The sequence below is a fragment of the Hylobates moloch genome, unplaced genomic scaffold (assembly GCF_009828535.3).
Source record: "Hylobates moloch isolate HMO894 unplaced genomic scaffold, HMol_V3 SCAFFOLD_8, whole genome shotgun sequence".
Classification (NCBI taxonomy): Eukaryota; Metazoa; Chordata; class Mammalia; order Primates; family Hylobatidae; genus Hylobates; species Hylobates moloch.
In genome coordinates this window covers 3,673,663-3,701,183 of record NW_026652283.1, presented here as the reverse complement: position 1 = coordinate 3,701,183, position 27,521 = coordinate 3,673,663, and the positions used below count along the sequence as shown (strand labels likewise).

General features: G+C 45.7%; 1 protein-coding gene across 1 annotated transcript in view; it reads left to right on the top strand.

Moving 5' to 3' along the window:
• The window catches only part of CRACR2A (calcium release activated channel regulator 2A), a 137,068-nt gene that overhangs the window by 58,391 nt on the left and 51,156 nt on the right, over positions 1 to 27,521 (top strand). Inside the window, exons 5-7 of the mRNA XM_032158998.2 lie at positions 13,633 to 13,744; positions 14,883 to 15,066; positions 20,364 to 20,510. Coding sequence (XP_032014889.1) covers positions 13,633 to 13,744; positions 14,883 to 15,066; positions 20,364 to 20,510 — 443 coding nt within the window. The remainder of the gene's footprint in view (positions 1 to 13,632; positions 13,745 to 14,882; positions 15,067 to 20,363; positions 20,511 to 27,521) is intronic.

The following is a 27,521-nucleotide window of genomic DNA, read 5'->3' as shown; positions in this document are numbered from 1 at the left end:
GCCCCTGGAACCCAGCAGGATGAGACCCCTCAACCACCATGGACACTCGATTTGGCAGGAAGAAGTACTTAGAGAAGTAGAGGTGCCACGCCAGCTGATGCAGAGCCCAGATGCAGAGGGTTTGATGTGGGAGCGTCTGTAGGAGAGCATGGCCAGATGCAAAGAACCCCAGTAAGATACTTCCAAGAAGATCATCCTCAAGACACGTAATAATCAGATTCTCCAAGATTGAAATGAAAGAAAAAATGTTAAAGGCAGCTATAGAGAAAGGTCAGGTCACCTACAAAGGGAAGCCCATCAGACTAACAGCAGACTTTTCAGTAGAAACCCTACAAGCCAGAAGAGACTGGGGGCCAATATTCAACATACTCTAAGAGAAGAAATTCCAACCCAGAATTTCATATCCAGCCAAACTGAGCTTCATAAGCGGAGAAATAAGTCCCTTTTTAGGCAAGCAAATGCTGAGGGAATTTGTTAGCACTGACCTGTTTTACAAGAAACCCATCTCCCTAGGCTTGACTTACTCCCATAGGAGACTTTAGTCCTAGGGGAACTGTCAGACCTGAACTCTGCAGGGCAGTCTTGTCCATCAGACAGGGCCGGTCTGACTTGAGCACCCTTTGGTCTGCTGGCCTCTCCCAGGGACCCAGCCTGGATGCGCTTGCTCGTGGAGCAGCCGAAGGTGTCCTGGGGGCCCGCATCGTAGCTCCTGTGCTAGTAGACTTGTGGCTGACTGGCAGGGAGCTCCAGTAGGGCAGCCCCTAAGGCCATGCACCAGCCTGCCTGCTCCCTTCTCACATTGCAGCTTCCCCCAGGCCCACGGCAACTCCCACATTGCTTTGCCAGTGCATGTGTGTGCAGGCAGGTTTTGCCTTCCTTGCCGTGCCAGCACACACGTGTGCATGAACCCTGCTCTGCCACTGCTGTGGCGAGAGTGCACTCTGCCTCCCTCCTCTGCTGGGCTACCATTGCAGTTGGAGCCTTGGGGGGCACAGAGCCAGCCAGCCACACCCTCACCAGTGCCCCACTCTGATGCCAACACTGCCACAGAAGTGAAACTAGGCACAGAGAACAGCAAACCATTCCCCTGCCCTGAGTGATCACCCATGACTGTGGTGATGGAGAGAGTGCACATAGACCTGCACTAGCCAGTGCCCCACCCCCATGCTAACACCACCACCAGCACAACTATGCACACTGTTGCCCACAGGGGCCTCTGGCCCCCCAAGCCATGCTGCCTTAATTACTGTAGTGAACATCCACACAGAGGCAGGCACTCTAGCACCCACTAGCACCCTGCTGCAGCCAATAAGTGTGCACCCCACCATGCTGCTGCCACTGCTGCTGTTGGCACGTACAAAGGAGGACAGATCCCACTGCCACCACACTACAAAATGCTTTGGCTGGCTGACACCACCCATTGGAACATAATGACCAATGGTCCAGAAGCACCTCACCCCCAACCCCATCCCCACCCCCAGCATGGATTCCTAACCTTGAGGAGCCAGAGAAAAAAACCAGGGCCTGATACAGGTCCCCTAGAGTTAGAGCACACAGTCCAGGAGTTGGGAGCTGAGCATTGGCCCCCTAAAATCTTCCAGAAATGAAGCCAGTCAGCTGAACCCACCTCATACTACAATCAAACCCTCCAGGTCATCGAATAGGATAAAAGAAAAAAAAATCCAAAGGTCAGCAACTTCAAAGACTAAAGAAACATCAGCCCACAAAGATGAGAAAGGATCAGTGCAAGAACTCTGACAACTCAAAAAGCCAGAGTGCCTTCAATAGCACTACCTCTCCAGAAAGGGTTCTGAACTGGGCTGAGATGGCTGACGTGACAAAAAGAAAATTCAGCATATGAATAAGAATGAGGATCACTGAGATGCAGGCATACATTGAAACCCAATCCAAGGAAGCTAAGAATCACAATAAAATGATATGGCAGCTGACAGACAAAATAGCCAGTATAGAAAACAACCTAACTGACCAGATAGATCTGAAAAACTACACTACAAGAATTTCATAATTCGATCACAAGTATTAATAGCAGAATAGACCAAGCAGAGGAAAGACTCTCAGAGCTTGAAGACTGGTTTTCTGAAATAAGACAGCCAGACAAGAATAGGGAAAAAAGAATGAAAATGAATGAATAAAACCTCTGAGAAATATGGGATTATGTAAAGAGATAAAATCTATGACTTACTGGTGTCCGTGAAAGAGATAGGGAGAGTGTAAGCACTTTGGAAAACATATTTCAGGATATCATCCATGAGAACTTCCCCAACCTAGCTAGAGGCCAACATTCAAATTTAGGAAATGCAGAGAACCCCAGTAAGATACTTCACAAGAAGATCATCCTCAATCCTCAAAACACATAATAATCACATTCTCCAAGATTGAAATGAAAGAAAAAATGTTAAAGGCAGCTATAAAGGTCAGGTCACCTACAAAGGGAAGCCCATCAGACTAACAGCAGACTTCTCAGTAGAAACCCTACAAGCCAGAAGAGATTGGGGACCAATATTCAACATACATAAATAAAAGAAACTTCAACCCAGAATTTCATATCCAGCCAAACTAAGATACCTTTCACACAAGCAAATGCTGAGGGAATTTGTTACCACTGACCTGCTTTACAAGAGCTCCTGAAGGAAGCACTAAATATGGAAAGGAGAGACTGTTACCAGCCACTACAAAAACACACTTAAGTATGCAGACCAGTGACACTGTACAGCAACCGCACAAACAAGTCTGCATAACCAGCTAACATCATGACAGGATGAAATCCACACGTGTTAATAATAACCTTGAATATAAACAGGCCAAATGCCCCCAATTAAAAGGCAGAGAGTGACAAGTGACCAAGACCCATTGGTATGCTATCTTCAAGAGATGCATCTCACTTGCAATGACACCCACAGGCTCAAAATAAAAGGATGGAGAAAAATCTACCAAGCAAATGGAAAACAGAAAAAAAGCAGGGGTTGCAATCTTAATTTCAGACAAAACAGACTTTAAACCAAGAAAGACAAAGAAAGGCATTATATAATGGTAAAGGATTCATTCAATAAGAAGACCTAACTATCTTCAATATATATGTACCCAACACAGGAGCACCCAGATTCATAAAGCAAGTTCCTAGAGACCTTCGAAGAGACTTAGACTCCCACACTATCATAGTGGAAGACTTCAACACCCCACTGATGGTATTAGACAGATCAATGAGGCAGAAAATTAACAAGGATATTCAGGACCTGAACCCAGCAATGGACCAAATGGACCTGATAGACATCTACAGAACTCTCCACCCCCAAACAACAGAACATACATTCTTCTCATCACCACATGGCACATACTCTTAATTTGGCCACATAATTGGACATAAAACACTCCTCAGCAAATGCAAAAGAACTGAAATCATAACAACCACTCTCTCAGACCACAGCACAATCAGATTAGAAATCAAGACTAAGAAATTTACTAAAAACCATACAATTACGTTGAAATTGAATAACCTGCTCATGAATGACTTTGGGGTAATTAAAGAAACTAAGGCAGAAATCAAGAAATTCTTTGAAGCTAATGAAAACAAAGATACAACATACCAGAATCTCTGGGACACACCTAAGGCAGTGTTAAGAGGTAAATTTATAGCACTAAATGCCCACATTAAAAAGTTAGAAAGATCTCAATTTAGCAACCTAACATCACAATTAAAAGAACTAGAGAACCAAGAGCAAACCAATCCTAAAGCTGGCAGAAGACAAGAAATAACCATAATCAGAGCTGAACTCAAGGAGATTGGAACACGAAAAACCATTAGAAAGATCAATGAATCCAGGAGGTTTTTTTTTTTTTTTGGAAAAGAGAAGTTAATAAAATAGATAGACCATTAGAAAAACTAATAAAGAAGAAAAGAGAGAAGCTCCAAATAAACACAATTAGAAATGGCAAAGGCAATATTACTACTGACTACACAAAAATACAAATAACCATCAAAGAATATTATGAACACCTCTATGCACACAAATTAGAAAATCTAGAAGAAGTTGATAAATTCCTGGACATGTACACCCTTCCAAGACTGAGCCAGGAAGAAATTAAATCCCTGAACAGACAAATTACGAGCTCTGAAACTGAATCAGTAATAAATAGCCTACCAACCAAAAAAAAAGCCAAGGACCAGACAGTTTCACAGCTGAATTCTACCAGATGTACAAACAAAAGCTGGTACCATTCCTACTGAAACTATTCAAAAAAAATTGAGGAGGAGGGATTCCTCTCTAACTCACTCTATGAGGCCAGCATCATCCTGATATCAAAACCTGGCAGAGACACAACAAAAAAAGAAAACTTCAGGCCAATATCCTTGATGAACATTGATGCAAAATTCCTCAACAAAATACCGGCAAACCAAATCTAACAGCACACCAAAAAGCTTACCCCCCATGATCAAGTAAGCTTTATCCCTGGGATGCAAGGTTGGTTCAACATACACAAATCAATAAATGTAATTCACCACATAAACAAAACTAAAGACAAAAACCACATGATTATCTCAATAGGTACAGAAAAGACTTTTGATAAGATTCAACACACTTCATGTTAAAACCTCTCAACAAACTAGGTATTGAAGGAACATACCTCAAAATAATAAGAGCCATCTATGGCAGACCAATAGCCAACATCATACTGAATGGTCAAAAGCTGGAAGCATTCTCCTTGAAAACCAGCACAAGACAAGGATGCCCTCTCTCACCACTCCTATTCAACATACTATAGGAAGTCCTGGCTAGAGCAATCAGGCAAAAGAAAGATATAAAGGACATCCATTTAGAAAGAGAGGAAGTCAAGCTATCTCTGTTTGCAGAAGACATGATTCTATATCTAAACAACCCCATAGTCTCAGCCCAAAAGCTCCGTAATCTGATAAACAACTTCAACAAAGTCTCAGTACTTTGTACAAAATCACTAGCATTCCCATACACCAACAACAGCCAAGCCAAGAGCCAAATCAGGAAGATATTCCCATTCACAATTGCCACAAAAACAATAAAATACAGCTTAGGAATACAGCTAACCAGGAAGGTGAAAGATCTCTACAAGGAGAACTAAAAAACACTGCTCAGAGAAATCAGAGATGACACAAACAAAGGGAAAAACATTCTGTGCTCATGCATCAGAAGAATCAATATCACTAAAATGGCCATACTGCCTAAAGCAATTTATACATTCAATGCCATTCATGTCAAACTACCAAGGACATTATTCACAGAACTAGAAAAAACTATTTTAAAATTCATACGGAACCAAAAGAGCCCAAATAGCCAAGACAATCCTAAGCAGAAAGAACAAAGCTGGAGGCATAACATTACCCAACTTCAAACTATACGACAGGGCTATAGTAACCAAAACAGCACGGTACTGACACAAAAACAGACACATAGACCAATGGAACAGAATAGAGAGCCCAGAAATAAGGCTGCACACCCACAACCATCTGATCTTTGACAAAGCTAACAAAAACAAGCAACAGGGAAAGGACTCCCTATTCAATAAATGGTGCTGGGATAACTGGCTAGTCATATGCAGAAGATATCGAAACTGGACCCCTTCCTTACAATATGCAAAACAAAACTCAAAATGGATTACAGATTTAAATGTAAAGCCCAAAACTATAAAAATCCTGGAAGACAACCTAGGCAATACAATTCTGTACATAAGAATGGGCAAGGATTTCATGATGAAGTTGCCAAAAGCAATTGCAACAAAAGCAAAAAAATTGACAAATGGAATTTAATTAAACTAAAGAGCTTCTGCACAGCCAAAGAAACTATGAACAGAGTAAACAGACAACCTACAGAATGGGAGAAAAGTTTTGCAAACTATGCACTGACAAAGGTCTAATATACAGTATCTATAAGGAACTTACACAAATTTATAAGAAAGAAACAAGCAATCCCATAAAAAAGTGGGCAAAAGACATGAATAGAAACTTTTCAAAAGAAGACATACATGTGTCCAACAAGCGCATGAGAAAAGGTCATCACTGATCATTAGAGAAATGCAAATCAAAACCACAATGAGATACCATCTCACACCAGTCAGAATGGCTATTACTAAAAAGTCAAAAAATAACAGGTGCTGGCAAGGTTGCGGAGATAAAGGAACACTTACACACTGTTGGTGGGAGTGTAAATTCATTCAACCATTGTGGAAAGCAGTGTGGCAATTCCTCAAAAACCTAGAAACAGAACTACCATGGACCCAGCAATCCCATTATTGGGTATATACCCAAAGGAATAGAAATCATTCTGACACAAAGACACATGTATGTGTTCATTGTAGCACCATTCACAATAGCAAAGACATGGAATCAACCTAAATGCCCATCAATGGTAGACTGGATAAAGAAAATGTGATACATATACACCATGGAATACTATGCAGCCATAAAAAAGAACAAGATCATATCTTTTGCAGCAACTTGGTTGGAGCTGGAGGCCATTATCCATAGCAAACTAATTCAGGAACAGAAAATCAAATACCACGTGTTCTTACTTATACGTGGGAGCTAAAGGATGAGAACACATGGGCACATGTTGGAGGGGGACAGCACACACTGGGGATGGTTGGACAGTGGAGGGTGGAAGGAGGGAGAGGATCCGGAAAAATAACTAATGGGTACTAGTCTTAATACCTGGGTGATGAAATAATATGTACAACAAACCCCCATGACACAAGTTTACCTATATAACAAACCTACACATATACCCTTGAACTTAAAAGTTGAAAAAAAAAAAAAAAAGAAAGAAAATAGGATGAGAGGAGCAAGCCCCTCCTCCAGGGCTGTTTTTCTTCTTTCTTCGTATTAAAAATGGATTGTGAGATTGGCTTCACAATTGTCAAGGGGTGGGGAGACTGCCCTGTGATCTGAGCCACTGGTAAGTAGCCAGCTCACTCAGATAGAGCAGGGACCACAGGGAGAAAGGGCAGGGTGCTTAAGCTGTTTTTAATCGGGGTCCCTGAGAAACCTGGAGAAACCCAGGAGGAGCCCAATGTGTGCTACACTCAAGCTAGGAGCACAAGCTGCCCTCTGCTCGGGCATGTGAAATGCATACGTTCTGCTCTAGGGGTAGCAGATGATGGACATTGACCTGCATGAACAGAGTTTAGAGAGTCCTCAGCCTCCCTTATGACTCCTCAGGTGTCACACTGTCCTTCGTGAGGAAACTCTCTGGGTTTCCTGGGGATCTCTCCAGACAGAACTGGGGTAGATGTTTCTTTGCAGGGTTAGGTCTGGTGCAGTACCCTAGAAGCTTCATCGGGGGCTGAGTCAGTCCTGCCTCACAGGAAAGGACAGAGGGAAAAGGTTACAGAGAGCATGAAGAGACTCCATCAGCTGGGAGAGGGAGAGAGGATGGGCAGGAATCTCTCTGAGAAAACCTAGAGCCTCAAAAGCCCTGTTTCCCTGATTTTTTGGAGGAGTTAAAGGATTGTCTACCACACCAAGCACCTGCCTCCCCAACACTGCCCAGAATTCCTGGCTATGCCAAACTTAAGAGTCGTTTAGGAGTTAGCAAACTAACCACATCTGGGCCACTACCTGTTTTTGTAAGTAAAGTTTTCCTGGAACACAGATGTGCTCATTCTTTTATGTGTTTTCCATGGTTACTTTCACACTGCAGTGGCAGAGTGAAGTAGTTGTGACAAAGACCGAATGGCCCACAAAGCCTAAAATATGCACTCCCTGGCTGTTTTCAGAAAAGCCAGCTAACTCCTGATTTAGGTTAACTGGAAAACTTTAAAAGATTTTTGTAGTAAATTCACTTGGGTTTTAATCCTCCATCTGCAACTTGCTAGTAATACGAATTTGTGTGAGTCTCTTAACCCCTCTAGGCTACAGTTTCTCAGCTGTGAATTATTTATAGCTACCTCCCAGCTTTAAAAGAGAATTGAATGAGCTTAAGCATGTAGCACATTCAACCCTGAGACTGGGACCTGGAAATCCCTGGAAAGGCACTGTGTATGTGCCACTTCTTAGCCCAGTCCCTTAGCCCAGTCCTTGATGTCCTCTGCACTGTGATTGTGTTTGTGGTAAGATGCAGATATCACACAATTTACTATTGTAACCATTTTTTATGTATGCAGTTCAGTGACATTAAGTACATTCACTTTCTTCTGCAACCACCATTATCATTTATCTCCAGAACTCTTTTTTATCATGCAAAACAGAAACTCTGTACCCGTAAAACAATGTCCTCATTTCGCCTACTCCTAGCCCCTGGCAACCACCATCCTATTTTCTGTCTCTCTGAATTGGACTACTCAAGGTATCCTATATAGGTGGATTTATATAATATTTGTCCTTTTGTGACTGGCTTATTTCACTTAGTATAATGTCCTCAAGTTTCATCCATATCGTAGCATGTGTCAGAATATTTTTAAAGGCTGAATAATATTCCATTGTATGTTTATACCACATTTTGTTTCTCCATTCCTTTGTCAGTAGGTTCTTGGGTAGCTTCCACCTGTTAGCTATATGTGAATAATGCTGATGTGGACATGGATGGGCAAATATCTGTTCAAGTCCTTGCTTTTTATTCTTTGGTGTATATACCCAGAAGTGGAATTGCTGGATTATAGGATAATTCTATTTTGTAAATTTTTTGAGGAGACACCATACCATTTTATACAATAGCTGCGCCATCACATTGTAATTTTAAGGTGCAAGTTGTCTGTCCTGTCTTAGAGAAAAGAAATGGTCATTTCTGCTGAAAAGGGAACCTTCCACTCGTATCCAGCTGCTGTTATTCTTTGTGTCCAATCTACATGAGTGGCAGCAGTTTTGCCTCCTGGAGGACATATGGCAATGTGTAATGTTCACGACTACACCAATTGTCATGCTTGGGGATAGGTTCCAGCCCATGCTGAGGTCCAAAGGGAGTGGGTGGATGAGCGGAAACAACACTCAGGGGGCCGTAGGCAGGTGAATATGGTTTTATTCAGGAGCAGCTTTCATCAACAGCTTTCTCACACTGTCCGCCCTGTCTTGGCTACTTAATCTGGCGGCCCCCACACACAGCTGCATGGCTTGCTCTCCTTTGCCTTCAGGGTCAGCAGCTTAATTCTTTCTTTGGGCTTGTGTCCTGGCTCCCCGCAGTCTGTCTGCAATGACAGACAGCTCTGACTCTCTCGCTTTCTCTGGGCACAAGCGCAAGCCTGCCTGCACAGTGTTGAACAGGACAATTATACTTTTACAGACAATAGTGGTGTACAGCCAAGTGATGGCCTTCTCATGTTATGGCTACATGGCTGTGATAACAAGTGGAATTATACACCTGCGCTCTAAACTCGCTGAGTCACGCAGGATGTAAACATTCTACCTCGGTCTATCCTTGACCAAAGCACAGCCATGTTCCTTACACAATGTATGGAGGCATTTTTTATTGAAACGACTGGTGAGGGAAGTGCTGCCGGCGTTTAGCAGGCAAAGGCTAGGGATGCTGCTATATATCCTATAATACACAGGATGGTCCCTCCCCTGCCTTCCCCTCCACTACCCCCTTAACCAAAAATTGTCCACTCCAAAATGTCGGTAGTGCCGAGGTTGAGAAACTCTGGCCTATATCACGTAATCAGCCCAAGCCAAGCACATCAAGGTGCAAAGCAGGATAAAAGTTGATTCTGCCCTCCCACCTCCCACTCTCTTCCCAAAGAGATTTGGTATAGCTGAGCTGTACCACAAGGAAGAGGGTGGTTGCTGCTGGAATGGGGGTCTGAAAAGAATGCTGTGACTGCCCCAAAAGGAGGGACCGTGTAATTCTGGACATAAAAAATGGATATCCTCTGGTTTTCTCCTTAATAAAAATGTCATGGAAGCATGTTTGCGGCTGTGCAGCCGTATGCTTTAAGCTACATGGGTATGTTACTGGGCTGGTGACCAGGAAGGTAAAGGAGTCTGGCTGGAGTGCAACAAAAGACATCACTTTCCCGTGGCTCTGGGGCATGAACTCTCAGTACTGCTGCTGTAGATGCTTCATGTTCCAGGTTCTGGAAGGCTGCCATCACTATGAGTCTTCCTGAGAATTAGCAGCTGGGCTGGTCGGGATCTGGACTGTGTGAGGTCTAGAGCAGCACTCTGTACACAGGAGCTCAGGGTCTCCTGCCATTGCTGTTAGTCAAGCGCTTATCTATGCCTTCCTTCAACACTTACCTAAATAGTCCATGTTTGGCAGCATTGGGCTAGATCCTGGGGACACAACAGTGCCTAACGAATGAGGTCCCTGTTCTCAGAGCACTGAGGGAGCAGACATTCATCAACGAATCACATCTATCAGTATATAAAATGCTAATCGAGAAAGACTTATGAATGAGAGAAAGGTACTTTGGGGAGCTTGTATAACCTGACCTAACCTGGGGAGGTGCAAAGGCCTTACGGAGGAAGCGATGCAGGAGCTGAGAGTGAAGAAAGAGTGAGCGAGGCTGGTGTTTAAAGGAGTCACAGAGTCCTCAAGAGCTCCTAGGGCCATGGGCAGTATGAATAGGAAGCTGAGTTCCTCCTCGTGTCTCTCTTTCTCCCTGGCCCGCCCTTCCAGGTGTGTGAAAAGCTGTGCGTGCCACGGGATCTCTGGAAGGCTGGGTCTTGGTGGTGCTGGCAAGAGAGACTTTGTGTTCTGATTTTGGTGGTGCTGGTAGGTGGGTAGGTGTGGAAGGTAATGAAGGTGAGGGAATAACAGAATGAATGCACTGGAGAACTATTAGACAGTTGCTCAAGCCCTGGATGGAAAATCAGTTCTTTTTCCCAGCTGTGGTCTCCACTGTGACTTTAGGCTAATCTCAGAGCCTCACAGGCCTATTGCACAGTGGGATAATCTTGCTCCCCTCCACCCTGCTTATCTCAGTTAAAAATGTAGGCCAGGTGTGGTGGCTCACACCTGTAATCCCAGCACTTTGGGAGGCCAAGGCAGGTGGATCACAAGGTCAGGAGTTCAAGACCAGCCTGGCCAAGATGGTGAAACCCTGTCTCTACTAAAAATACAAAAATTAGCTGGGTGTGGTGGTGGGCGCTTGTAGTCCCAGCTACCCGGGAGGCTGAGGCAGGAGAATCGCTTGAACCCAGGAGGTGGAGGTTGCAGTGAGCCGAGATCACACTACTCTACTCCAGCCTGGGTGACATAGCGAGACTCTGTCTCAAAAATAATAATAATAATAATAAAAATAATGTAAACAGTACCAGGGGACCATACCAGAATAAGCTGGTTTTCTGTGGCTCTGCAGGCCCTGAGCAGAGTGAAAAATAGGAGATAATTATGGTGATTAAGACTAAAAGATTTTTCAAGGAGGGCCAACAAAACAAGGTGAAAGAATCAGGTGTAGTGTAGTTGCAGAGAAGGCTGAAGAAGCACTCAGCGCTGATTTGCCAGGACTTGAAGAGTAAGAATTACTTGGAACCTATAATATTGCTTTCCCCGTCTTCACTGACAACAGGAGGAGGAAACTGGCTTGAGATGTAGACAAGAAGGACTGGGATTAGACAACAGGGGGATTTGGGGTTGGAAGTGCTGCTGGATTCAGGAATGGTGCCTAAGGTGAGCTGTGAACTAGCCTCTCCTGGTTCATGCTAACATGAGAAAAGTGTGTGGGGTGTTTGAGTGAAAGGCCTGTTGAGGGTCCCGTTGATCTCTGGAATTTTCTTGCAGCTCGTTTCTTGCTCCAGCCCAGTGTGAGAGATCACATTTTGAATCAGATCCAGCAATCCTAGGCTGAGGGTGGGGAAGGAGGAAGGATTATCCCAAGGAAGGACAGGAATGTGAGCATGACAGGAGCTTGCGCTTTTCCCCTACCTCAGGTGTGTTGCTTATTTCCAGTGATGCTAATAAAATCCCTGCTTGCAGAATTGACTCTCTCCCCACCCCGTGTTCTCCTACTGTAGCTTTTGAGACAGCTGGTTTATGGATTGTTGATAAGTCAGAGATTCTGCTGAATGCCAAGCAGATGTACTTCCAGAATCTTTGTACACTCTCTCTCACTCTCCTTTCTTTTCTGAAAAGCCCATTCATATTTAATTCTTCTAAATGGCTTCCACACCAGCCTGTCTTCCCACTTTATAATGCATCATAGTCTCCCTTAATGCATGTACCTGCCAAATTAAGCTTTATGGCTTATCAGCTAGAACCGCCATAGGATCAAGCCGAGTATTCTTGCCAGTGATGTTATGGGCTTTCACACCTGCCAGCTCTTTTTTATTGTTGAGGTTGGTATGTACCTTTCTTCTTACAAAGCCCTGCATTCATCGTCTTCAGCTGTCAGTCACTTCCACACTGGCAATTTTGCACAGTTATCGCTTAGGTAACTGAGAGGAAGGGAGATGGTCGGCTGAGATATAATGGACTCTCTGGGGAGTTCTCATTTGGAGACCTAGATTATTTGGGTATGAGGGGACACTTGCTTCAACTATGCAAATTAGCCTTGGCCTGGGGCCATTGCACATCAGGCAGAAGGCCAGAAGGGAGCAGCAACAGCTCAGCTACTTTGCTCTTGGGCCTATCCATTGGTCTCTGTCCTTCCCTCCTTCTGAGGTCTGAGTCTGTTCTAGACTCAAATCCAGCGATGACCTCCTCACACTGTCTTGTCTAGTCCCCCTTTAACACACAAATACTCTTGGGGGCTTTATACCTTAAGCCAACAGCAGTTGAAATCTTATTAGGAATTCCTTACCAGTCAGCAGGGAGCTGGAGTGGAACCTGTACTCGGGGCCTGGGTGTAGGTCACTCAGAGGTAGGAAGCGGAATTATCCCATATCCCCTCAGAGCTCAAGGACCAAAATGTGTGTCCACAGACACTTACAAATGCAGTGCTGAGGCGCTGGGACAGCAGGGGCCTCCAGCAGGAGAGGCCTCTAAGAGTAAATGACTCACACCTGCATCATGGTACGGGAGAGGAAAGGGGGCTTGGGAGAGCAGGGAAGACAGGGTTTGAAGCCTGGCTCTGCCATGTACTTCCTTGAGGGGCCTCAGTGGGCCATGAGTCTCTCTCTCTCTCTCTCTGCCTCCCTACTACTTTATATTGAATGCTTTCTGTATGCAGGCAGTGTTATATGCTTTACATTCGTGATTGCATTTAACTTTACAACACCACGCTGTGTGAGTATTATCCTGAAAGTATTTGATCCTATACAGTTTGAGCCCTTTACAGATGTTGAGAGTGCTGGCTTTGGAATCAGAGCTGGATTTGACTCCTGGCTATGTCATTACTAGCCAAGTGACTTTGGAGCAGGTAATTTCACCTCAAACTTCATCTGTAAAACAGAGATAATAGTGCCTAGCTCAAAGTGTTGTCATGGGAATTAAATGCAGATAGATAAATAAATGCATATTTACATATTTATTTATTTATAAATCACCTAGCAAATGGCCTAGTACATTAGTAGGCACCCAATCAATGGTAGTTGTGCTAAGATGCAAAGGAGGAGAGGGATAGTGAAGCAGTCTGGATGCAGAAGCTTGCTACTGGCTTTTGTAGGACTGGGCTGAACTCTAGACACTTTCTGGCAGAAGGCTCTGCAGTCCCAGGTCACCTCCCCCACCGGTGAGTGTCAGTGTTAACCAGTATACTCTGGGTTGTTTTCAGAGGCTGCATAAGGAGCTACCACTCAGCCTGGAGGAGCTGGAGGATGTGTTTGATGCCCTGGATGCTGATGGCAATGGCTATCTGACCCCAGAGGAGTTCACTACTGGATTTAGTAAGTTCTGATGGGTGCTGGGGACCTCAGGGTTATGGGTCTACCTAACATCGTATAAGGTGCATTCCTGTCCCTTCTAGACCTGGGGGGCAGGTAGTAAAGCTTTCCTGCCCTCCTTTCGGGGACCTGGAGCTCAAGGTTCTGGATTGCTTGGGCCTCCTCACATGCCCGTCTCAACTGCTTACCTTGCTGCTTGCTCAGTGCCCACTGCACTGCCATTACCAAGCTCCCTCCTGCTGGGACTGGCAAGGGAGATGGACGGAAGCTCTGCAGAAGGCATAGCATAAAAGGGGGAGCTGTGATGAGATTTGCAGCCTCTCCTTTTCTGCCTTCATAGAAAAATGGCCAAAAGGTAGGACAACTGGATGGCTCATTCCAACCCAAGTCTGGCTGAATCTTCCAGGTTGAGGGATAACAGCTATCAGAGGAATTTCTAGAAGGTTTGAACAGACTAGCCATTCTCAAGGTAACCAGGAGGAAGAAGAATTGAGATCTATGAACAATATAAAGACACCAGACACACTATCCTATCAGATACATCAAAGGCAAATTTTACCATACATCTGCCTCATGTGTGGGGCCACATAATTTTCTTGTAAGTATCTGATGCCTTTCCTGACCTTCAGGAGCTTCTAATTGACTTGGGAGGATAAGACGGACTGCTGTAACACTGGACAGTATGAGTGTGGAGGAAGTACACTGGAAACTGTTAAGGAGCTTGTAGATGTGAAGTCTAATGATGCTAGCGGGAGGATGACTAGGGTGAAAATAGGAGGCTCTGCAGTCAGGATGCTAGAATGCAGTGCAGGGAAAGGCGTTGTTGCTTAAAGAAGAAATCAACAGAGATGTGTTCTAAGCCAGATGTTAAGGGACTGAGAACCACAAAGGAGACACCATCTGTCTTGCATTCTGCCATTCCCAGATTCTAGCATCACTGGCGGGGTGTTTGTGGAAGTGGAAAAGACACAGAATCTGGAACGTGTCCACGGACCCATGTCCATGGATCTTTGCTGGAGGGGCTTTCCCTTCCCTTTCCTTCTCTCAGATGAACCTTCAATGATTCCTGGCAGGTGAGAAAGCTGAGCTCTTCCTGGGTGGGTAAGGTCTAATTCGGATCCTTGTGCCCTGCACCCCCCAGGTCACTTCTTCTTCAGCCAGAATAACCCAAGTCAGGAAGATGCAGGTGAACAGGTGGCCCAGCGCCGCAAAGAGAAGGTGTATCAGTCCAGAGGGGACGAGGATCTGGGAGACATGGGCGAAGATGAGGAAGCCCAGTTCCAGATGCTGATGGACAGACTTGGAGCCCAAAAGGTGTTGGAAGAGTAAGTGGTGACAGTGATTTGTAGAACGGAGACCAGCCTGGTAGGAACCTCTTCCTGTGTCCACTCAACAATAGACATTTGTTAACCATGTGGTGCCAGTCCCTGCACTGGAATGCAGTGCAGGGAAAGGCCCATTGGTTCTGCCAGTGGGGACCCGTCCTTTGTGATGACCTGGCTGTGTGTTGGGCTCTGTTTCTGCTTTTTGCATTTTTTTTCTTTAGGAAACATTCCTATTCTCCTCTCCCACCCACTCTACCTTCCCCACTCCTGGCCATGCATTATCCTCCAGTCCTTGGCTCAGCCTTGCTCCCTATGGGGCACTCACACATCAGAGGTCTGTACTCAGGGTTTTCCAGGGAGTTCTCCATAAGGCTTCGTATCACCGTCAGCTCCCCAGCATCTTTACCTCTCCTGGGTCTCTAGAGCTACGGTGCCTCCCAGCGGCCCCAGCTGTGGGCGTCTTCCTGGCCAAAGCCCATCATGTGGAAGCATTTGCCCACGGTGTCCCCGGCACACCAGGCTGGTGCAGGAAGCCAAGGTGGGAATGGAAGCAGTTTTTAGCAGGCCACTACTTGGAAAATTTTAGATGGCTGGGATCTCAAACAAAGCGTAATTACCCCTCCACCTTTTTTTTCCCTAAAAAGTGCTTTGGAATAGACACGTGGATCTAAGCCCTGACGTTGAAGTAAAGTAAAATAAAATAAGGAAAATGTGGTGTTATAGCTAGTAGACACCAAACAGAGGGCCTGAAAAGCATGTAATACCTTCTGCCCCTTTAGCCTTTGCCTTTGGCCTTTTTGTTTTGGGGTCTCTAGGTCTTGGGTTGGGTGTGTGTTTCCTGCAGGGTAGGAATGCCCTACTGATTGCTGACGTTTCCTGAGCTTGGGAAGAGAAGGGGCTATGGTGGAAAATGATAAAGAGGAGGCAAGAGAGAAGAGGCCTATATATGATTTGCAGGCCGAAGCTCTGTGAATTTTTCAGCAAACAATTTGGTAGACTGTGGCAGAATTGGGAAAGGCTGGCCAAAGTGTGTTCCAGGCAAGAAAGGGATAGGCAAGTGCCTAGGGAAGATCCTGGTGGGGGCGCTACACAGGAAGTGGAACTCAAGACCGGCAACAATAGCAGCTTTGCTGAAGACCTAGAAGGGGCTGCAGCAGGTGTCGATCACAGAAGGTACAGCTGGGCAGGTGGAGGGGCCACAGGTGGGTGGGAAGTTCATTAGTCATACACCTGACCCAGCTTCTCCAAGGACAAGAGGCCAGAGCACAGAGACCATTCCTGGTGACAGTGTGACACCTCCTCCTGGAGAAGGGGGAAGGAGAAGGCAGTGCAGGTGAGCTGAGGCACTGTAATGGAAGGAAGGGGCATCTCCGCCCAGCCCTCACTGCAGGGTAGCAGCCTTCCTGGCAGGGTTCTCAATTAGAGTGCACCAGACGTGACTCTGGGGACCTATAGTAAAAGCCAGTGCAGAACTGAGCCAAAATGAGATGTCCCGAAGAAGAGGAGGTTTTGTGGAGGTTTCAAGAGTGGTCTGTAAAAACTGATACACAGAAAATGGCGACCAGCCACTTCCATCCTCACTGAAGTGGGCTTAGGTTGCAGCATGAGGGAAACATTCACGGCTGTGAGACCTCAGATAGGGAGATAGAAAAGGCTATGAAGATTTGAGGGCTCTTTAAAGATTTTGCTCACCAAAATGATTTGTGTATTGTTCTGGAAGCAGTGAAATGGATTGATAAACCTCCCAGAATCCCTTCTAGCATATACTCCCATGTCCTCCCAGGAGGGGTGGCCTCGGCATGTTCTAGAAGTTCGAGACTGGACATCTGCTCTTTGACTTTTCTTGGTGGTCTGATTGGCTGAGTGATTTGACAGCTTAGTGAGCTTTGGCTTGTTTTTCATCAAAAGTTGAAAGACTTGTCCCTTTTCCAGAAATCTGGGGCAAGATGTTGTTGCCATGACTAAGTAGTTCAAAGAGTGTTGGAAGAGGAGCAGGTGGGTCTGCAAATCTCACTGGGGACTTTCGCTCAGTTGGCTCCAACAGGAACCTGGCAGGTGTGGACAGACAGACCTAGGCTGGCCAGGTGAACCTTGATTTTATAATGCATTTATTTCATGGTGGCGTGTCTCAGTCCATTTGGTTTGCTGTAATACACTGCCATAGATGGGGTACTTTATAAATAACCAAAATTTATTTCTGGCAGTTCTGGAAGCTAGGAAGTTCAAGATCAAGGTGCCAGCAGATTTGCTGTCTGATGAGGTCACATTTCCTCATTCAAAAACAGTTGTCTTCTCACTGTGTCCTCATATGGCAGGAAGGATGAATGAGCTTCCTCTGGCCTCTTTTATAAGGGCACTAGTGCCATTCATGAGAGCTCTGCCTTCATGATCTAATCACCTCTCAAAGCCCTCACCTTCTGATACCATCACATTAGGGTTAGGATTTAAACATAGGAATTTGTAGGAGATAGAAACATTCACACCACAGCAGGGAACAACCTTCCACAGGGATGGAAGGTCACCATGGTGTCTCTCTGAGACCCTCTTATCTCTGAACTCTTTGTCACATTTAAATTTTACCTATAGGATGAAATAAGACCCCCACAACATGCTGTGTGTGTGTTGTGGGGCTGGGAGGAATGGAACTCATTCTGAGAAACAGAGAGGCTCCTTACCTCCTCTTCTCCCATTTCCCAGATTCGCCCATGACATCCAGTACAGTGCAAGGTTTACAACAGATCATAATAAATACTTGTTGAGTTAATAAGGAAATGGGTGGGTGGATGGATGGATAGATGGATGGATGGATGGTCTAAATAAGTAGGTGGATGTTTGGATGGAATTGAAGAAAGAATTGGTGGAAGTGATGAAGCAAGGAAAGGAGGGAGAGAGGGATAAAGTGTTAGAGATGACCAGAGGTGGGCCTATTTCTCAGTGGTCCTCTTCTCTGCTGGGTGCAGAGAGTAATGTCTATTCCCCAAGAGCATTGCTAGCATGGCACTATTGAATATCACTTCTGAATAAGGTTTCTAAAATATAATGCTTAATACACAAGCACAAAGAATTTTATTCCTTCTCCTGAGGGTTTCTGGTCAGAGCTATCCTCAGATCTTCTGTTTTTGGGTTTAATGGGAGACAAGTCACATTTATGTTTCTGTTTTTGTGGTTTTTGTCTTAAAGTGATTTATTAGAGAGGTACTCCCAGAAGAAACTGGTAAGGGATTTGGGGAAGTAGGACAGGGAAAGGAAGTAAAACAAATAATGGCGTAATTTTAGGAAGAGTCCTGGTTCTCCAGGGGTATTATTTATGTAGTCATAATAGTATGAACATTTATTTAATACCATATTTGGGAATTAGCATACAGAGTTTTAAAATAATACTAATTATAGAACACAGTGTCAATGGCACTAGCCCCACTCATGAGGGCTCTGCCTTTATGATCGAATCACCTCTCAAATCACCTACTGATGCCATCATGTTGGGGGTTAGGATTTAAACATATGAATTTGTAGGAGATACAAACATTCAGACCACAGCAGGGAACAACCTGCCACAGGGATGGGAGGTCACCACCCATTTCTCAGTGGGCCTCTTCTCTGCAGGGTGCAGAGAGTAATGTCTATGCCACAGGGGCATTGCTAGCATGGCACTATCAAATATCACTTCCGAAGAAAATTTCTAAAATATAATGCTTGTTATACAAGCACAGATAATTTTATTCTTTATCCTGAGGATTCCTGGGGAGCCAACAGGAATCTGTTGGTGACAGATTGTCAAGGTGCAGGTGGCTGTAATGGACAAGCGAATTTTGGAAAGAGCTCAAGAGAAGTATAGGCATACAGATAACTTTATCCTCATAAAATGAGGGTCATAAGCAATTTTCCATAATTAGGTTAAATTAATTGAATGTGAAATATACATTACATAAAGTCTGAAAGTTTAACAGAGTAAAAAATCAAAATCTAATTATGTTGAAAGGATGGAAGGAGGTGAAGGACTTATATTTTCAATAGCTGGAAACTTGAGAGATTAAGACACAGAGTGAATATTTAAGTAACAAAAGACTTAGAGAAGACAATGAACTGAGCTAGTTATTACATCTTGTTATATAGATGTGAAAAAAGTGTTGGAAAATACATATATTCCCATTAACTTAAAAAATCAAAAGCCTGATTGTTTGGGGGATGAGATTTATGTTTATTCTCTACTTTGCTAGAATAAAGTTGAATCGATAATTTATAATAAACTAGCCTGTGAAATTTCACTTGAACCCTACTGTTTATTGTTATATAACTTTCAAACTTGATGCTATAACACTCTATTGCCTGCTAGCTGTGAGAAATTATTAACTTTTATTGAATTAAAACCTATCCTCTTTCAGATTTACGTTTAACTTAGCTTGATCATTGGCCACAGATTTTTTAGTTTCTCCAGAAAGGGAGAACAGGGTCTACCATGTGTCTCCTCCTCATTCCCTCCCTGGGTGTCAGCCTGAGCCCCTGTATCTCTCTCACTGAGCTGTGTACACACGTGCCTCTGTGCCTTTGTCTATTGGCCTCCGGGTCTCCTAAGTCTCTCTCGCCTTGTCTTTCTGTGTGCCCACATCTTTCAGACTTGCTCCTTCCCTTCTTTTTGCCAGTCGGTCATCCCTAGTGCCACCAGGCCACAGTGGGGTGCTGCATATTCTCTTCCCTTCCTGTAGTGACAATTGCTTTCTGCCATCCAGCACACAGCACGTCTTTACCTCTCAGCAGTGAGGACCATCCTTCCTGGGGGCAACAAGGTCTCTCCTTGAGCTCCATAGTGTGTGTCCTCACACACACTGGGCTCCTGTCCTCCTGTCTTCTTCCTGGCACTTGGAGATGCACCTGAGCACGTTGCTGTGCACGCTCAGCCCCATGAGCCTGTCGTGAAGGCCGCGGGAGAACAGAAGCAGCAGAGCGAGGTGGGGAAGGAGGCCAACACCGGAGTCAGGCAGTCCTGAGCTGGACCCCTGACTCCATCAGTTACTGCTGGGTGATCTTAGACAGCACACTCCACCTCTCTTCACCTGCTTCCTCATCTGTAAATGGGGTAATTGCAGCTCCTGCCTCGTAGGGTTATTGTGAGGACAAAATGAGCTGATATCCTTGAAGCTCCTCGCATGCAGCAAGCATTCGGTCCACATTAGCCACTGTCGTCTTTATAATGATTCTGACGGTACTGTTTCTGGCTGTCAGTTTCCTATCTGGGAACCTCTGTATTTCCCATGAAGCCTCATTTCCACATTTCCACATGAGCGTCCCTTCTCTTGCAGTGAAAGTGATGTCAAGCAGCTCTGGCTGCAGCTGAAGAAGGATGAACCTCATTTACTATCCAACTTTGAAGATTTCCTGACCAGAATCTTCTCCAAGCTCCAAGAAGCCCATGAGGAGAAGAATGAACTGGAGTTTGCCCTAAAAAGGTGGGTACCCCAGTGTCAGCTGCTTTCTGTAACTATGTGTGAAAAGGAGAGACACACAGTGCACTTTCTCTTAGATCTTCTGCCAAAACGTTGTGTGATGCCTCCTTATCGCTGTCTGCCAAAGTGGGGACCAGGCCCTGTGTCTGTCACGATATATGTATTTTTAAGCTCTCCATCACCTTTATAAGCTATATGGTAGGCACTGTTCTAAATACTTTTTATGCACTAGCTTATTTAGTTCTCACCACAACCCTTTGAAGTAGGGACTGGTTATCATTTTGCATATTTATTATCTGCACATTTTGCCGGTGGAGGGTTGGAAACCCAGAAAGGTTAAGTAGTACGCCCCGAAGGCGCAGCTTGTAAACAGTAGAGCCAGGACTCGGAGTGAGCTAGCCAGGTGCCCGTGACCAGAAGGAAAATCACTCTGCTTGCCTCCAGGCAGTAAGACCGCAGCATACTGGGCCATCCCCCAGGGCCAGATCAGCCCACTTCGCAGAGGTGGCGTGTTTGCTAAGGTGACCTATAGCTCTGCTGATTGTCCCTCCTCCTGGCCGCTGTCTCCCATCACGGCCTCATGTCTCTTCGTCTGCCCTATTTCCTCCAAGACCTCTCCAGGAGACAGGACCAGGCAAGTTAAACAACATCTGAAGAAGCTGCTGAAGAACTGAACCAGAGTCAGAACAGGCAGGTATATCACAAAACTGGGGCGAGCCTGCTAGACACCAGTCCCTTCATGAGAATTAATGCATGGTTATGGGCACTGTGCTGTTCATAGTCCTTTAACACACATTTACAGCCATGAGGTCACATTTTGTGAACATGGACTTAGATGTGGTATGACTAGGGCTGGTTCATAACCCAGAAGGTGAGGCCAAAACACAGGGCTGGGTTTGAGTAGAGCTTGGAAGCGTACAGAGGAGGCCCTGCCCCATGCTTCTGCCATGGATTCTTGTACACACCCAGAGATCTGCTCATATTCTGTAGGAATCCTCAACGATCCCATGGCCATGCAGTTCCACAGACCACCTGCTCCTCTATTCAGATACTTCCAGCAAAGCCTGGAAGGCAGTTTAGAGTCTGTGCTGAAATAGTCTTAGAGCAAACATGCAGCCTCTAATTGAACAAGAAGAGATCACCATGTGTCTTGCTGTGTAGATCAGCTATTTACACGTTCTTCTGAGTCCTGGCTCCTTTTCATCTTGTGTCTCCCTGACCTCAACTCTAAAAATAACTCGTTGAGGTCCATTGGGTATACGCAGATCTGGGGAGAAAGGACTTTTAGGACTCTGCATTATGAGGAAGCTGAGGCCAAGTATCACTGGAGGAAACATAGTTTGGCTGGAGGACTGTTAAGAACATTCTGGGGAGAGGCTCCCAAAGCTCAGAGAAGGGAAGGATTAAAAGGTATATTTTTATGTAGCCATTACCTAATTAGGAATCAGACAGAACTGAGTTTGATTCTTGAGTCTGCCATTTACTAGCTATGCAACTTAGGACAAGTTACCTAACCTCTCTAAGTCTCAGCTTCCTTATCTGTAAGATAGGGATAATATCCATCTCACAGAGTTTTCAGTATTAAATGAGATAATGCATGTAAGTATTTGGAACAGTGCTGGCACATAAGTATTCAATGAATGTCAAAATAATAATTATTAGTATTTTAAGTAAGTATCTTTGTTAGTCTTAGAGGATTTGTCTGGCTGAAGTGGAGAGTTTGAGCCTCAATATAATCAGAGGCTAAGTTTAAGGATCCCTGTATCCTTCCAGACAACAGTGTAGAGACTTGCTGTTGAAAGTGTAGTCCACGGACCAGCAACATTGGTGTCACCTGGAAACGTCTTAGGAATGCAGAGTATCAGGCCTTGCCCCCAGCCCCACTGAATCTGCATTTTAACAGGGTGTCCAGGTGCTTAACATGTAACTTTGGGAAGTGGGAGGCTGGGAATCAGGAGTTTCTGGGCTTGAGTCATGTATGGTTTTGCAACCAGCTAGCTCTGTGACTCTGCTCAAATTTCTTGGTTTCTCTTGAACCTTGGTTTTCCTATCTGTAAAATGAGGAGGCTAGATTACTTGCTGACCCCACTTCACCCTTTCTCCCCTCTGACCCCAGCACTGATCACCTGGAGGAGCCACAGCAAAAGTTCAGTGGCCTCTCCCAGAGAGGAAGGCATTCTTCTGTTCTCTAAGGAAATAATTGCAGTCTGAAACAGTGGGCAATTACCCAGCCTTAGCCTGACATCTCATCTGCACGACCTCCTTTGCTGGCCTGCATTTCTGCAGGAAGAAACAAGTACCCTGACTTGCTGGAGAGCTGCCTAGCCCTGGCATCCATCTTTAAGGGCCTGTATTAGTGGTTTGTCCTCATTTAGTAATTGTGCTCGAAACGTTGTTGAGATAAAAGTCAAGCCACTCTTGGCTGCATGTGCAAAACCAGCTCAGCCAAAGGTTCTAGCCTTTCCATGCCCATCCTCAGTCAGTATCCCCGCCAGCCATGCCTGCTCTGGGGTCAGCTGATCAAGGCCCACTCCCTGCTAAGGAACTGTGTTGGGACTGGGGGACTCACTGAACTCTTTGGCCAGTACCATTCCAGAGGTATTCTCCGGATGCAGAACCAGATAACCGCAGACTGTATCGAGCAGGGCACTGAAATAGGAGGCGGGAAGGACTGGAGCTCTTGCCCGGCCACTGGCACTTACCAGCTGTGTAACCTCAGGCAACTTGCATTACCTCTCTGTGCATCAGTTTGCTTATTGGCAACATGTGATGTTTTCTACTAGAGCTTCTTTTAGTCTCTTCTATTTTTTAAAGAAAGGTGGGTCACACCTTGCTGGTGGACCTGTGTATAAGGCACTTGCAACTCAGACATCAAACAAGAGACTGGAAATCCCAATAGGGTATAGGATATGAAAATGGGATTCTTTGCAAATGACTCAGGGTGAGGTTAAGTGATTCTGAGACATCTAGAAAGTGAGTTTGGAGGTGTGAGGTTGTTTGTGGGAGGGACATTTTCAGGTTTTAGAGAGGAAGTGGGAGGAATCTCTTGGGGACGGCCTGATTTGGGAGGGAGCCTAGAGGAATCCCAAGAAGAGCGGGTTCTGGTGAGCTGTGAGAATATCTCCCAGGCACCTCCACACACTCATTTTTCATTGTAGTGGATGACATTTCAATGAGTGCCTATCCCAGAAGCTGGGGATGACAGCTCAGGTCACGACTGCTGCATGTCCACCCCAGGCCAGGCACCAGGGGGAACACAGTCTGTGTGTAACCTGTAGGTAGCGTCGAACAGCACTCCCTCCATGCCAGGCTCTGAGTTAAGCAAAGGGAACATAGAGTCCCTCTCCTTGAGGAGTTCGTGATCACACCAAGGAGACAGCGCTTAGATGCATGGAAATTCTGCACAAGACGGACCAGAAAATCCTCCTGCAGATGAAACATTAGACAGCGTTGCCATGGGCAGCACAGCCTCTACTTTTTCTCCTTGTGCAGACCACACACCTTTCTCCCACAGGGCCAGAGAAAATGAGGCTGGCCTCTGGGGGAGTCTGGCCTTACTCAGGTTAGGCAGGACACACGCTCCCTGTCCCCAGCCTCCCAGACGGGGCCGTAATCCCCCAGGTCGCACTGTGGCTGTGAGTGGAAAAGGCCCACCCCAGCTTCCTCCTCACATTTACCCCACTTCCTGGGAGGGAGGAAGTGGCAACTGAGGCGGCTGAGTGCTAGGCAAGCCCTCGATAGCTAAGGCCAGGAGAACCTCTCAGAGTGTCCTGGAGCATTGCTAGAAACAACCCAGAGTCCTCCTCACTCACGGCCGTGAATTTTTTTTAACCTGCATATCAGAAATAGGAGCAGGAAAAGAGTCTGGGAGCATTCAGTCTTCCATACCCTTGTCCTTCTGCACAGAGGTTGAAGAAATTTCGGATTCGAGCCCCGTCTGGGCCTCTGCTTCTCTCCAAGGGTGGGAGGTAAGACTTCCACTGAGGAAGTGTCTTCTGCATTCACAGCGCAGATGTGCGGAGGTCTTCACGCTTTAGCATGAGGGATATAGTGTAGACATTGGGGAGAACTTAGAATTGAGAATCTCTTTGCCATGGAAAGCATCCCCTGCATTTACCTTTTTCTGGAACAAAAGCTTGAGATCTCCAGGGGACGCAGAGCAGTGCTGTCTGGAGGCAGCAGTAGATCCAGACTTTTCACCAGAACCACTTTGGGATGCCAGAGGTCTCACCCCAGCGGGGTCCAGTTCATGTGTCTGAGGTGGGGGCTTAACGTCTATATTTGTAATGCATGGGGGCAAGGATAAATTAGGCAGTATCTGAGTGGGGTGCTTTGAGCTCTGAAGGAAAGTGCTTTCTAGATCAAAGGCCAGCCCCAGGCTGTGCTCTGGGAGGGCTCCAGCTCAATCCTCTGCAGCTCTGTAGCCTGGGAATACCAGCGAGCTGCCTGTTTGGCATCAGCCTTGACAAGCTTAGCAGCAGTCCCCATGCCCTCTTTGGAATCAGCTCCTCATCTGCACAGTGTTCCCTGGTCCATCTGAATCAGACCTCAGGCAGTTTCTTAGGAGCTCACAGGCCCTTAAGTTGCAGCCCCTACCAGCTGCTATCCAGCCACTTCCTGTCCACAGTGATTCCCTGGGCTCCGGGAAGGTGTCCAGACCAGGAGGGAGTGCACCTTACAGACTGACAGGCAGCCTCAGCTATGATGGCCTGCACCCCCACGCAAGCCTAAGGATCGGCAGCCTGTGTTGTGGAGCCTCGAGGACAAGGAAACTGTCCCCAAAGCTTTTCAGGGAAGAGATGTCATCACATCACTGGCCCTGCCTCCAGATAGGGCAGCAAATAAAGCCTCATATTCCTGGCAGGTGGCCCTTACATTCCACAGAGTTCTTAGTGACCTTGGGGAAGGCCTCAGCTGCGTAGTTCTCGAGTGGTAGGTTGCTTAGATTTACCAGAGAATTTTTAAATTAAAAGGTAGTTCCCCCTCCCCTAGAGTCTAAATCGGTACATCTCAGGGAAGGGGCCCAGGAACGTGCACCGTAACACACATCCCAGGGGGTTCTGATACGGGCAGGCTATAGCCACACTTTGAGAAATGCTGCTTAGCCAGTTCTTCCAGAATCAGCCAGCCAGCAAAAGGTATATCCCGTGGTGCCCTTCCAATCTGGAATGCTAGTCCTATTCTTAGGGTGAAGTTCTCGGCGAGGACTCTAGGTGACGAGGTTGTGACTTAATCGAATGCATGTCTTCTGTGGGCATATTATTATGTTGAGCATATTGTTAACATTGCCCTGGGAGCAAATTGAAAAGTGAGGACTGTTTGTGTTCTGTGTACACCATGGGCATGATTTGTAAACCTGACTAATACAAAATGGCTTGCTTTATAGAATAGGATAAAGCTGCAAAGTTGGTTTATACAGGCAGCAGAATCTAATTTGGAAGAAACCATCCGTCTTGAAAATCCAATCGGCAATTTCACAGCCTTTGCAGAATTTTCTACAAACTCTTACGTTTTCCTTTCATTCCGCTCTACTCTAATCATGCATGTATGTGTGTGCACGTGCATGCGCCCACGTGTGTGTGAGAGAGATGGAGATGGAGAGAGACAGAGATAAGTAGATAATTACAGAGACTGAGAGAGACTGATTTCAGGGGGACAAAACTCTAAACAGCATTTTTCTAGTGAGAGCTTCTTAGCTGTCAGAGGACTGCAGCTGCCTGAAGAAGGTGGCAGAGGGCAGTGGGGAATCTAAAACCCTGTTTATCATTCCCATCCCAAGCACAAAACTGGCTGAGGCTGAATTTGCTTCCATGTTCTTCTCTTGCAAAGAGCAGACTTCTTAGGACTTCTGCAGTCGAGGGTCTTCATTCTGTGATCAGCACGTTGGGGCGGGGGGTGGGAGGGAATGTGGGTAACATGGGGGAATGGGAGTCAAGTCCCTCCCATAATCTTGCCTCTCTTTGGCCATGGCAGTGCAGACTGTTGGCCCCATACCTTGCTCCAGTTCGTGCTCACTCCCCAGTTGACAGATTCCAGGTGTAATTTGGAAGACTGACAGTTCTAAATGCAAATGTATGGAGTTATCTGTTTTACAACCTAGGCTGCTGGGCCAGACATTGTAGTGATGTGAATGGAACTGTGGGACCCGGATCAAGGCCTGGGTTCTGCCTGCTACTCTGACCCTTGGAAATTTGGTTACTTCACTCTTTTGATCCTCATTTTCTTCACTTGAAAAACAAAGGCATAGGGAATACATGAGCTTTATAAGCCTTCATTCTGTGATGGGGAGGAGGGATTCTCCTTCTCTTTGCATCTAACTTTGCAAACCAGGAGACATAATTGATCAAACCACAGCTCCAAAGACACATGCAATCAGAATGACAATTCTCCAAGGCCAGTGGCCATTTCTGAAACTCTGCCTTGAGTTCAAGCTCCCGAAATGTAACTAAATTGTAGAGAAATGCCATTCCCTCTCTCCAAGGCCAAGCCTACACTTCATTTACAAAAGGCAGAAGCTACATTTTTCTTGGAATGATTTCAGCACGGCCTTGCCTACAACCTAGGCAGGGGAATGGAAGACTTTCTAAGACCCCCTGAAATCCCAACAGATTTTATTTAAAAGGGAGGACAAAGGAGAGGAAAAGCAGGAAAAAAATCGTTTGACCATGCAGTATTCTACAGCAGGAAGGCCTTGGCCTATGTGCCATTAGCTGGAGCTCCAGTGACGCTGAGTATCAATGCTTCGCTCCGGCGTAGCGCCTTAACTCGCCGTGTGCAAAGCACTTTGTGAAGGTTAATTAATTTTCACAGTTCCTGTGGGAGGCTGGCAGGATAAGTTAATGCTAACTACATCTCACCTTCTAGTTCCCTGCAAATTATCTGTAAAGGCCTCTCAGAAGCTATGCTTTGTATTTACATTAGAATAATGAATTCTTCACCCCTATATCCTTCTTTCATATCCCATCCTCCTCCCATCCTCAGCTCCCCAGTAACCCAGCACCAGACATACACATG